Below are 12,339 nucleotides of genomic sequence, written 5' to 3'. Positions count from 1 at the left end.
CCTGATAGTTCCCGTTTTGCCTGGTGTGTGGACGCGCTATGTTGTGGCGTAAACATTTCACCCGTCAGCAGTCACTCTTAATCGGGGGTTTAGATTCAACTCTAAGACATTTTTTGAAAAAAAAAAAAAAAAAAATGAAAGGATGATCGAAAATGGAAAGAGAAAAGGCTAAATTTTCAAATAGAGACGATTAATTAGATAAATAAGGGAGAATAATGAGCAACTTCGCGGTCTGCAATGCAGTGAGTTGGAAATAATAGAGAGAGTCTAAAAGCCACTCCTTCCAAAAGCACGTTGCAAACAAAACAAACCTATGGTTGAAAATCGAGGGAGTGTCGATGTAAATTCGTAGTTATGGAACGGTTCAGTAATTAAAGCATATTTTTTAAACACTCAATTTTTCTTTTTTAAGTAAAAACTGAAGGAAAGTCATCGAATTTCTTTCCGTTCCGACCTCCGTCTCGGAAATTTTCTCCAGGACGGAAATCCGTCCTGAGACGGAAGGTCTTGCACCCATGACCCTTATTTATGTTGAAGAGGTGCCATAAAATATTACAAACGTTTTGTAATAAATATTTTCATAATTATTTGTGAAGTTATTTTGCAAGACACAGTTTGGAAACACTGCCTTAAACACTTGATATTGCACTAATTTTTATTCTATTTTTCAGTTTTGCTTTATGGATTCTTCCTTCTGTTATTGCCCTTGCAGCATGTTAAAACACTATACACACATCTTATTGGTGGAGCAATAATAGTTACCTGTCATGTTGTATCTGCTGTGTATGTCAACATTGAAGCCATCAGAGGCACCGACAGTGCAGAAGATTCTGTGCGACAAATCTCCATGCTAATGTTGCAAATTTTTCTTGGCTTTCTAATATCATACTTGTTGAAATGGAAAAGTTATCCTCAGATTTTCTCATTGTATTCATTGCCTGTCATAGCCCGTTTACTAGATCAACCAATAGACATAATATTTTTTTGCCACAATTTTTGTCGGGCTGCTACAGCTTTTGGAGTGATCTCGTACATTATTTACCATATTCCCAAGGTGTTAAATGGTGCCAAATCAGCATGCATGGATGCTTTAACTGTTATGAAAACCTACGGAGTAGGGACGCTGTTTACAGTCTTGTGGAATAAACTTTTTGTGCCGCCACATTTCGCTCTGTTTTGGTTGATTGAATTCACAGTAAAATTGATAGGAACAAAGTATCGAGCAGAAAAACTAGCTTGGGGTGACGAGTGGTACATGATTGTTCTAACCACTGTTAGTTCCATTTGCTCTAGTCCAGTCACTCTTCTTGCTACTTCAGTTACAGTGTCTTACGTTTCGTTTTTCACATTATGTTCAGTTAAAGCGTACCTGCAAGGCTTCTCTGCATTTTTCCGTGATAATCCGATGCATAGTGGCTGGACAGAGGGCTTCACTTTGATATTGCTGTCCATTCAAACAGGACTAATAGAAATGAAGATGCCAGCTCGCATGGTCGTAATGACAGTCATACTCTTCATCGTCCTTTCATCGCTGTTACAATCTATGTTGGAAATAGCCGAACCCGTCGTCTTGAGCCTGAGCGCGTCGAGGAGTCGGAATCACTGGCGACATTTCAGAGCTTTGAGCCTGTGCTTGACTTTGTTAATATTCCCGTTATATTTAACCAAAGTGCTGTCGGGCGTTTTCCCGATTGATTTCTGGATGTTGGTTGTGCTTTCGAGTTGCGCTCTGACATCGGTTCAAGTTTTTGATTTACTAGTAGTTCATTCGCTCTTCCTTTACGACTCGGCCAAAGTAGAACCTTGGGAAAATTTAGATGATATTGTGTACTACACCAGAGCCGTTACCAAGGTCTTCGAATTTTTTGTTGCCATATTTGTTGTGGGTATGGGCTTATGGGAATCCACTGCAGGAAAATGGAATTTGGTAAACGCTTCCATTCTAATGGTTCATTGTTATTTCAATGTCTGGCAACGCTTACAGACTGGGTGGCAAAGCTTTTTACTGAGGAGGGAAGCCGCCAAAAAAGCAAAATCCCTACCATCAGCTACTGAAGAGCAACTCACTCTCCTCGATGATGTATGTTCTATTTGCTATGGAAGTATGAAATCTGCATGTGTGACCCTGTGTCAACATTACTTTCATAGGACATGCTTACGAAAGTGGCTTTACGTGCAAGATAAATGTCCGCTATGCCACAGTGTGATTTCTCTATCATCAGATGATATCAAAACTCCTCAGAGCCCTGATCCACCAAGAGAAGTAAACAATGGAATTTTCTTGGGCCCATTTTTTTAAAAGATCTTCAGTGTTCGTGTAAATATTAAAATACAGTTCAAAGGAAAAAAGACCAAAAAATATGCAATTCAAGAATATATTTTATCACAGATATTTTTTGTTTATGCGCAATGTATGCCAAGTGCTTTTAGTTTGCCATATTTTCTTCAGCCGATTTTTGTGATATTTGTATAACTATTTCAACTGCTGAAATTGATAATTTTTTTATTGTAATTTCCATTTTTCATATCTTATTCAACTACAGATTTTTTGTATTAAGTTCATTACTTTTAACACTTAAAAATAACTTCATATATTTACAGCTCCAAAATATTTATAAATCTGTATTAATGTTGAGTCAAACATGTATCATGCTAGATTTTTTACATTTCAATTCAATTCACAATATCTGTAAATGTTAAAAACTCCAAATGTATGTACAGAAATTGGAACTTCTATTTTATCTAGTTGTCCTGTAATGATTATGAACAAGATGGTTCATATTAAAAATCTATCTTTTATTTAAGTTGCTTGTTTTTTTTTTCCCCTCGTCATCTGTAACTGCACAAAGTTTTAACAAATGATATCAAAAACATGCAGATATAATAGAAGCAAACTGAATTCCTACCAAATCAGAGTATTTTATTTAACTCAATGAAACCAAAGTATATTAAAAATTAAAGATGTACAACTGAAAATATTTTAATTGTTAGACAACTTTGGGTCTTCATAATGTCGTTTTAGTACTATACGCATAATTGATGTTGAAGATAATGAATGAAGAGAGTAGTTCAATTAACTTGTTTCAAGAGAGCATTTGCTGTTAACTCACAGTAATTGAATGTTATCTGCAAATAAAATATTTTTTTTAATAATCAAATAACATTTATTACTTTAAAAATGGAAACCACATTAGGTCATGCATTATTAAAATTAAGAAAAAAACATCCTAATATTTCGAGATTTATGAATAAGTTTGCATACTAATGCGGTTAATTTTCATTTGTTAACTAAATTTGATGATTAAGCACGATCTCTGAAAAGTATTAACTTCTCAATCCATTTGGACAAATGAGACATTTTTAAAAATGTATTTGCATTTTATTCAATTTTGACTTTGGTTTTTTATTCTGATATATTCAAATAATGAGGAACCATTGTTTTATAATATGAAGTATCAATTTTCTAAAAAGTTTTCTTGCATTTGAAAACTAAACATTTGTTTATGATGTGGACTGACAAAATGGTTATGCTTGCAAACGCACAAATCATTAATTTTCAAGCACATTTTTTTTTTAATTCATGATTTATATTATGACACATAATAATTCTTTACATTTGAATATATCACAACTAAAAGCCAAAGTCAAACTCCGGGCTAAAGTGAAAATATGTGCGTAAAAATTTCTTATAATTGAGATAACACAAATTAGTCTTTGAGACATCAACCTTGACCCTTTATGATTTTTTTTCATGAGGGGGGCGGGATTAGTGCATTAATACTACATATTGCTCAATTTTGAAGCATCTTTGAACATCTGAATGAACTCTTAGTGGATTTTGTTATGATACAAAAACTGCTTCATATCAAACTTATATTGTTCTAAATTATATTAGCAGAACTTAATAAGGATCAAGAAAATACATTTAAAATAAATTATTCAGATTATCTTCTTACATCTCAAAAATCACATTTACAGGGTTGTCAATCTTAGAGAAACAGTTTGAGAAGTATTTGTAATGATTTTCAGGGGTAAAAACTTTGACAAGCAATGATACTGGGTTACTTGGTTTAATATTAAATTAAAAATCCTTGTTCACTTCAAATTGATAATTTGTTTTATGTTGGTCAGTTCATAATTGGTACTAATGTGTCTTTGTTTTTTGTAAAGGATTAGTCTATTGGGGGAGGGGGGGAGGGCTGTTGTTAAAGTCAGATTTATTTCAAATCCAAATGGAGTCTCACCTCAAACTACCAAGATATGAACTGCATGAACATGAAATAGTAAACTAACTGCTTATTTTGGAACAGTAATTCAACAGTTCAGTTTTTAAATCATTGAGGATTTTTTGTAATAAAGACTTACAATAATAATAATTTAAAAAATAAAAATATGCTTACAATTTAAAATGCTATTTTAAGATTTCAGAACTTCATCTAATTCACCACTTTCAGATAATTCTTTTAAAATATCTAAGCCTCCGATAAGTTCTCCTTTTACATATAACTGAGGATATGTAGGCCAATTGGAATACTTTTTCAAACCTGTAAAGAAAATAGTAAAATATACAATCCAGATATAATGTTCTCAAAATATATTTACTGCTTGATTTCTGGCTTATAAAAATAGGTGGGAATACTTTCATGATCGTACTTTCTATTAAAATGTGAATTTAAAAAAAAATAATTTAATAATTTAACCTTCCTGGTGGGGGGGGGGGGGGGCGTGAGATGAAAAGCTGGTCAATGGAATTCAATCAAGTATGAGTGATTCTAACAGCTAAGATTAATTGATTTTTGGCAAAATTATGCAGATAAAGTCGTTTTTTTAAACATAAATATATTTAAAATTAAAATTTCACTACAAGGTCAAGGATATAGATTTTAAAAATGTTGAGCTACGGCTAGTACTTAGATTGTTTGATTGCTCTTTAGCATAACATTAATATAGGGATAATTGTTCTTCAATTGAATCAATTTTAAGAGTAAAAATAGTCAATTATTTATTTTGAAAGTATGCTGACAATCAAAATTAAACAACAGTTCTTTATAAATTAGCTGCTTGCCAACATTTTCAAGAAAAAAAAAATGAGATGCACTGCAAATATCATGTTTTTTATTTAGTTAATGTCATACTCATATACATAGAACAATTTGAATGAAAACAAATATTTGATTAGCTGTCTGAAGCAACATATCTGTTGATAGCTGCTGTCTTTGGTTTGTGCAGGTACAACTATATTTTTTCTTGTTTTGAAGCATCGATGGTAAAAATTTATCACAACATAAGCCCACATGATCTCTAGAACTAATTTAAGATGCAGTCCATATTTTTCTATTTTTAAATTTGAATCTTACTTGGTTCTCCTTTATATTTGTTGCTTTTAGCTTCACTGTTGCCAATATGAATATTAGAATAATCCTAAAAGTCTCAGAATTTAACAAAAATAAGGACAATATATTAAAAAGAACAGCAGTACCCAACATACAGCCTGCAGACCATATGTGGCCCTTGAACCTGATCCATGTGGCCTGTTGCTTTGGTCAATGTTACAAATTAAAAACTATGTTCTGGAAATGGTCAAAACAACTGATAGTCTTCATTCAGTATTAAAACTAATTGTTGAAAGATTGGTGCCAAATAATCAGAAATAGCCTTCTAAAAAATTGGTGGAGTATTTGTTATTAATACTGATAACAACTTTGTTGTTAGTAATTTGCTTTCTTTTTCTCGGATTTTCATATATTACTGAGGGGGAGGGGGTGAATTAAGTTGTGTTCTTGCCCATGAGATTTGTCTTGCTATGAGGTGCATCCTTCAAGTAAAAAAGGCAGAGCACCACTGCTGAAGAGCATTAAAGCATGCTCAAAGCAGGGTTGGCCGGATTGGACCCAATGGTTTTTTTTGAAAAAACCCATTATTTAGCCCACTTTTGGGTTTTTTAAAATTTTCTGAGAAGTTTCTTAAAAAATTAATTAATTTAAATACTTTTACAATTTAAACTTCTTTTTTATTTGTTCTGAACCACAGACAATGGACATAAAAAATGAATTTTGAACTTTAATAGTATTTAACTCTTAACGGCATTAAAAAAATACTTCAAAGATTAAAAAATATATATTTAACTTTTTTCTTTAACTGGTCAATAAATAACTCAAATTATCTTGACTACGTCCTGTCACTTCTGATTTTCTCGATAGTTATGGATTGTACAGAGGAAACTACTCTAGCAAAAAGGCTTTCATGTGGATTATTTTCGGAAACCCAACATGTCACAAATCTTGAATAAACTAGGTATATTTTTCAGAAATTAACAAGTTTTACAAACAGTCGGACAGAAAACGGAATAGGATGTACAGTATTTTCCTTATCTTACGAAAAAGTTTAATATTTCTTACTCTGTACACAGAAATAGAAAAACAGGCAACATAAGATTTAAAGAAATGTCTTGATTAAGCTGGAATTCAGTAAGGAGGGATTTAAACTACTTGAGGTTCTACAGTAGTTTTATATAACAGAATGAAATACAGTAAAGTAAAATCATGGTGGTAACACAACCGGGAAATCAGGGAATTCTCAGGGAAGTTTTATTTTCTGGAAAAAATCAGGGAATTTCCCCTTTATCAGGGAAAATTTTTTTTATCGCTTGTAATCACTCTAAGATCAGCCCCAGATCAGTCTGCCTATTCCCTTCGACCTTCAGCTAATATGCATTTTCTGCAAGTCACGCTGAAACGCCATTTTGTTTCCTATCGTGTTTCGCACTCTTCGTACTGAAGAGCGTTCGAGTTCAGCTGCGCAGTTCGTTCCTGCGCGCATTGCAACATAAAGCGAGCGATCATCCAATGTAGAGCCGAGCTGTCCTCTGTTTATCAAGTGACGTCATGGACTCGCTCCGTCGCCGGCTCGCCGGGCAGTTTGGCTGTCGTGTTGTGTTACCGCAGATTGGAGTTGTTGGCGTGGTTTTCGGTAGATTTCTACTCACGACAAGGTAAGTTTAAACTTTGAATTTTCATATTATTGTCGCTATTTGTTAATTAAACCTGTTTTCTTATAAAAATATTGGTTTTTTAAAATTTATTTTCAAATTCTTTTCAGAATTGGGAGCTACCACTTGCAAAAGCTGAAGTTTGCGATGTGCGCGATAATTTGATTTTCAAATGTTAAAAGTAAGTAGAATTTCTTTCTAAATTATCGCATTTTCGTGTACATTCCATTTAGATAGTTTGTTTTTTTTTACATTTTATTTAATTTTCTGCTTTTTCATATTTGCAGTTGGTTTTCGCTCATGGACTCTGAGGTCTGCTGAAGCGTAATTATCCCGTCGTTTTCAGTGAATTTCTTCACCTCGTAAGGTAAGTTACTTTGAATTTTCATATTTATGTTGCAAGCAAAAACTGTTTTCTGATGAAAGATGAATTTTTTTAAAAAAATTAATATTTTACTCATTTATTGAGCTGAACTAAGTTTAAGAATTTTCAAAAAATTTGATTTGTATGCCTTTGAAAAACCTTGAAAAGTACTTCAAAAAAAAAAAAAAATCATTTTCAAGTATTAAAGCCTAGAAAGGGTTTTAAAGGTTTCTGAGAGCTTGAATTATTTTGAAGTTGTTGAATTTTTCATCAGTGCTATCTTTTGAACACGTGTTTGATATGCATATGCAGCCTTGCGAAAGTTGCTTCTGGTGTTTAGGATTTCAATCTTTTGCATCTTGTAAATCCTACTTTTATGTTTTAGACACTTTAAATTAGTTTGACATATGCTATTTAGGTTAGCTTTTTTGTGTCAATTTCAATAAAACATGAATTTTTTTTCTGTTCCCATGGCAACATAGCATTACAAGGACTTAGTGGAAAATTGTACCTTGTGTTTGAGATTTCAATCTTTTTGTGCCTTGTAAATGTTTTAATATTTTAAACACTCGAATGTTAGTTTCACATGTGTTGTATAGGCAAATTTCATGTTTAATTTAAGCAAATAAAATTAATTTTTGAGAAATATGCCAACATTGAACATGGTTCATGAAAGTTCGCTTCTCGTGTTTGAGATTTCAATTACTTTGCATCGTGTAAATATTTTTATATTTTGGGCAATTGGTTGTTATAAGAGTGCGTAGGGTTTCAGAAATGGGGGTACCACTGTACCAGGAGGTTAAATTACGCTTGGAAAGGCTCCCATACTTGCTCGCCGACAGAAATTTTTCAAATATTGTGAATAAAAAAGCATTTTTAAAGCGTATGAAGTAAGAAATAAGTGAACCTAAAAATGTAAAATTTTACCGACTTTCGTATCTACTTTCATTTCTATGCTAATGGGGGTACCAAGGTACCCCTAGTGACCCCTGTGAGCATGCTTTTTTTCCTTATGTATGCTACCTTAGACCTAGAGATGAACCAAATACCATAATTTGCGAAATACTGAATAATTGTTTCAAAATTTAAACTATAATGTTTGAATATTACACCACTCTAAAATGGAACATGTTTATCTATTTTGAGAGATGTGAATCTGCATTTCCCTTTAACATAGTAAATTTAATCACTCAAGGAATGATTTTTAATTTAAAATAAATCATTCCAAGAGCAAAAGCAAATTAATACAGTCAATGTCTAATGTGGTTTATGTTTCTCTGCAATCCTGCTTAAATGGATGCTAAATTTCTTTTTGGGTATGTGATTTGTATTTGATAACTGGTAATCATGGTATTTATTATACTGTCATAAAGGTCTTGCATTTACCTTAACTACAAGCACAATCCCAAGTTGCTTAAACTGTCATTAACAAGTTACAATTTATCTGTTATGATAAACTCTTTGGTAACTGATAAAAAATTGTATTGTCACTAAAATTGAGAAAGAAAATTCAAACATTGCTAGATATTTTTATTTTTCTTCTAAGAGCAAAGGATTATAAAACTTCTCTTACCGTGACTAATTTAATTAGGTTTTTTTAAAGCTATTTCATATGGTATAAAACTTAAGAAATTAAAGATCTGTAAAATTTATTTTCCAAGTGTTTACCTTTTTTTAAGCTACATATTTAATAAAACAAGCAGTTAATAACAAGTTTGTTTATTTACTTCATGTATTTGTTATTGCGTTCTGGTACCTGTGTCATATTTAAAAGAGTTTGTAATAGTAAGGCAAATGTCACTTGTCATAAGATTTAAGAAGAAATGAAAAGCAACAAAATTTATAGTTAGCATCTGAGTGTTTCCTTGTATTTAAATTACTTTCAATGTGATAAAATAAAAAAAGTTATAGTGTGAATTTTGTGCTGTGGCACAAAATTGTAACTTTCATTCAATGTAAAAAAAAAAGTTTCTTTACCAATTTTTGAACATTTGAATTTGTTCACTATTTGATGTCCGTATGTATGTGCATATGTATCTTGCATGACTCAAAAACGATATGTCCTAGAAAGTTGAAATTTGGTACGTAGACTTCTAGTGGGATCTACTTGTGCACCTCTCCTTTTGGTTGCATTCGGATGTTCCTAAGGGGGTCTTTTACACCTTTTTGGATGGACATCGTTGTTAATGTCAATGCAAACTCAACTGGTGCTATAATTTGGCAAACGCTTGGACATGTTACCAAGCTTTTGGTCGCCAATTTTTTTTGCCAGCTTGGCAACCCAAATTTTTTTTATAAATTTGTTCTCATTTTGGCCACTATTGGCAATATTTAGAGAGTTAACCATTGAGTCACATTTTAAATGTCCAATATTGAGAAAATAACTTGTATAAATAGTTTTTTTTTCTTCAGTTCGCATCAAACTTGGGGCACAAATATTTAAAGTTTCTTTGCTTACTCCAAGGGATCTATAACTAGTCTTAAATAATTGGTATAAAAGGAAGGCATGTGATGCTCATCAGCTCGTTTTCTTTTCTTTTTTGCTCGTCAGGTTTTGACTAACTACAGGCATTTTTATATTTTAGTTTTGTATGTAAAACTTTGTGGTTCAAGATGTCTTTTTATTATGTTGCGATGCTGACTAGAAATTTTTACATTTACTTGGCATATTTTGGTATGACCTAATCCAGATATTTTTTGCTACTATCATTTTGTAATACATTTCACTTTTGGCTTTTATTTGTTTTTAACTATTCAGTTATTTATTTTTTATTTCTTTTTAGAATACTTATATAAAGGGAAAAGATGCCTAAATGTCATTTTCAAGAGCAGTGGTGCCAAAAATTTCCATGGATACAGCGAGTGCCAGGTCAAACGGATAAAGCCTACTGTAAGCTGTGTTTTATCAGTTTCAGTCTAAGCAACATGGGTCATACTGCTGTAAAAAGCCATATGAATGGGAAAAAGCACATTCAAAAAGAATCAAGTTTATCCATCTCATCAGAATTGGGAAATTTTTTGACATCTGCAAAATCTAATGCAGTTACACCTGATCCTGTACCCAATGCACCTGATCCTGCCCAAGATATTACGTTGGTGTCAGCTACAGCTTCTGTGGTGCAAGGAACTAAAACTCAACCAAGTACCACATTAGATAAGTTTGTGCTGAAGGATAATGTTACCACTTCTGAAATCATGTGGTGCATCCAAACTATTCTCACTCATACATCATTGCGAAGTGCTGAAAAAGATGTAAAGTTGTTCTCCAATATGTTTCCTGACAGTGCTATTGCTAAAAGTATGCAACTGTCCAGAGTAAAGATGGCATATATTATAGTACATGGACTTTCTCCTCTATTTGAGAGGAGCCTACTGGATAATGTAACAGTTTTGGATCATGTTGTGATTGGTTTTGACAAGTGTTTGAACAAAATCACCCAAAAGCAGCAAATGGACTTAAACGTGATATTTTGGGACCCTAAGCAAAATCTAGTGAAAACCTCTTATTTAACCTCTGTTTTTTTGGGAAGGAGTTGTGCTTCAGATTTGCTAGAAGCCTTTCTTTCGGCAGTTAAGCCTTTTCATTTGAAAAGTATTGTGCAAATTTCCATAGATGGCCCAAACACAAATTTAAAATTTTTCAAAGAGCTTCAGAGACACATTCTTGAACAAAATCCGGATGATCCTGAGATGCTGTCGATTGGATCATGTGGATTACATGTTTTAAACAATGCCTTTAAAGCAGGTTCAAAAGCCAGTGGTTGGTCTATATTTGAATTTCTGAGATCACTGTACTATGTATTCAAAGACTCTCCTGCAAGGAGGGAGTGGTATTTTGCTTTAACGGAATCTAGTTTATTCCCGAAGAAATTCTGCAGTGTCAGGTGGCTAGAGAACTCTCCCGTTGCAGCACGGGCATTAGAAATGCTGCCGCATTTACAGACTTTTGTCACAAATTTGGAAAAGGAGAAAAATGGACCAAGTAGCAGAAGCTATTGTGTTATAAAAGAGAGCTTAAAGGACGAGCTATTATCTGCGAAGATATGTTTCTTCAAGATTATTGCAGATGAAGTGGAAGGTTTCCTAAGAGAATATCAGTCGGATAGTCCATTAATTCCGTTCTTGTTTTCGGACTTAACGGCATTGGTCAAAAGTCTAATGGAACGATTCATTTTAAAGAGCACACTTAAAAAAACTGGAGATGTTATGAGCGTTGACATTAACAATCAAGAAAATTACATTGCTGCAAAAAGCATTGACTTAGGTATCTCTACTTTAGCAATAACTAAAAAAGCTAAAGTTTCGGAAACAGAAATTAATAAATTCAGAGGTCAATGTAGAAAATTTCTGATTGCTTGTATTTCTAAAGTGCTTGAACGTTCTCCCTTGAAGTACCCCCTTACAAAAGCTGCTTCTTGTTTCGACCCTTCTGTAGCTTCAAATGAAAGCATATTTTCAACAAGATTGGGAAAGCTTCTTTTCATTCTACTTGAAAAAAAGTGGATCACTCCATTTGAAGCAGAAACTGCAAAAAAGCAGTTGAAAGATATTTGCAGTAGATCAAGTGTAATCGAAGTTTGTAAAAATTACAGACGTTATGGTCCTGAGAAAGAGCGAATAGACACATTTTGGTTCAATGTTTTAAGCGTTGAAGGCTGTCCCAAAGAGTCATTAAAAGTATTAAAATTGGTGATGATATTTTCACATGGAAATGCCAACATTGAAAGAGGTTTCTCTGTGAACAGTGACTGCCTGTGGGAAAATATGAAAGAGGATTCTGTGATTGCAAGAAGGAGAGTATATGACTATGTTACTATGAAAGGTGGATTGTCCGAGATTCAGGTTACCCGTGAAATGTTGCATGCTGCCCGCAATGCAAGAGCCAGATACTCGGAAGCTCAAGAAGCTCAGCGTAAAAAAGAAACAAATCAACAGGCATTGTTAAAAAGGAAGAGAGAGGCCACCAATCTAATAAAAGAACTGGAAT

The 12,339-nt window shown here is 33.1% G+C and overlaps 2 protein-coding genes across 2 annotated transcripts in view; one reads left to right on the top strand and one right to left on the bottom strand.

Moving 5' to 3' along the window:
- Positions 1-2,299, top strand: part of LOC129216249 (RING finger protein 145-like) — a 69,112-nt gene extending 66,813 nt beyond the window's left edge. The window contains exon 3 of the mRNA XM_054850446.1: positions 672-2,299. Within this exon, the coding sequence (XP_054706421.1) occupies positions 672-2,299 (1,628 nt within the window). The remainder of the gene's footprint in view (positions 1-671) is intronic.
- A 465-nt stretch (positions 2,300-2,764) lies between these two features.
- The window catches only part of LOC129216250 (glutaredoxin 3-like), a 35,161-nt gene continuing 25,586 nt past the window's right edge, over positions 2,765-12,339 (bottom strand). Inside the window, exons 7-8 of the mRNA XM_054850447.1 lie at positions 4,401-4,544; positions 2,765-3,126 (exon numbers count right to left, since the gene is read on the bottom strand). Coding sequence (XP_054706422.1) covers positions 4,417-4,544 — 128 coding nt within the window. The 3' untranslated portion in view covers positions 2,765-3,126; positions 4,401-4,416. The remainder of the gene's footprint in view (positions 3,127-4,400; positions 4,545-12,339) is intronic.

This window comes from Uloborus diversus, chromosome 2 (genome assembly GCF_026930045.1).
Source record: "Uloborus diversus isolate 005 chromosome 2, Udiv.v.3.1, whole genome shotgun sequence".
In the NCBI taxonomy this organism is placed as follows: Eukaryota; Metazoa; Arthropoda; class Arachnida; order Araneae; family Uloboridae; genus Uloborus; species Uloborus diversus.
Note: the sequence above shows the minus strand (reverse complement) of the source record. Positions and strands in the feature narration are given on the sequence as shown.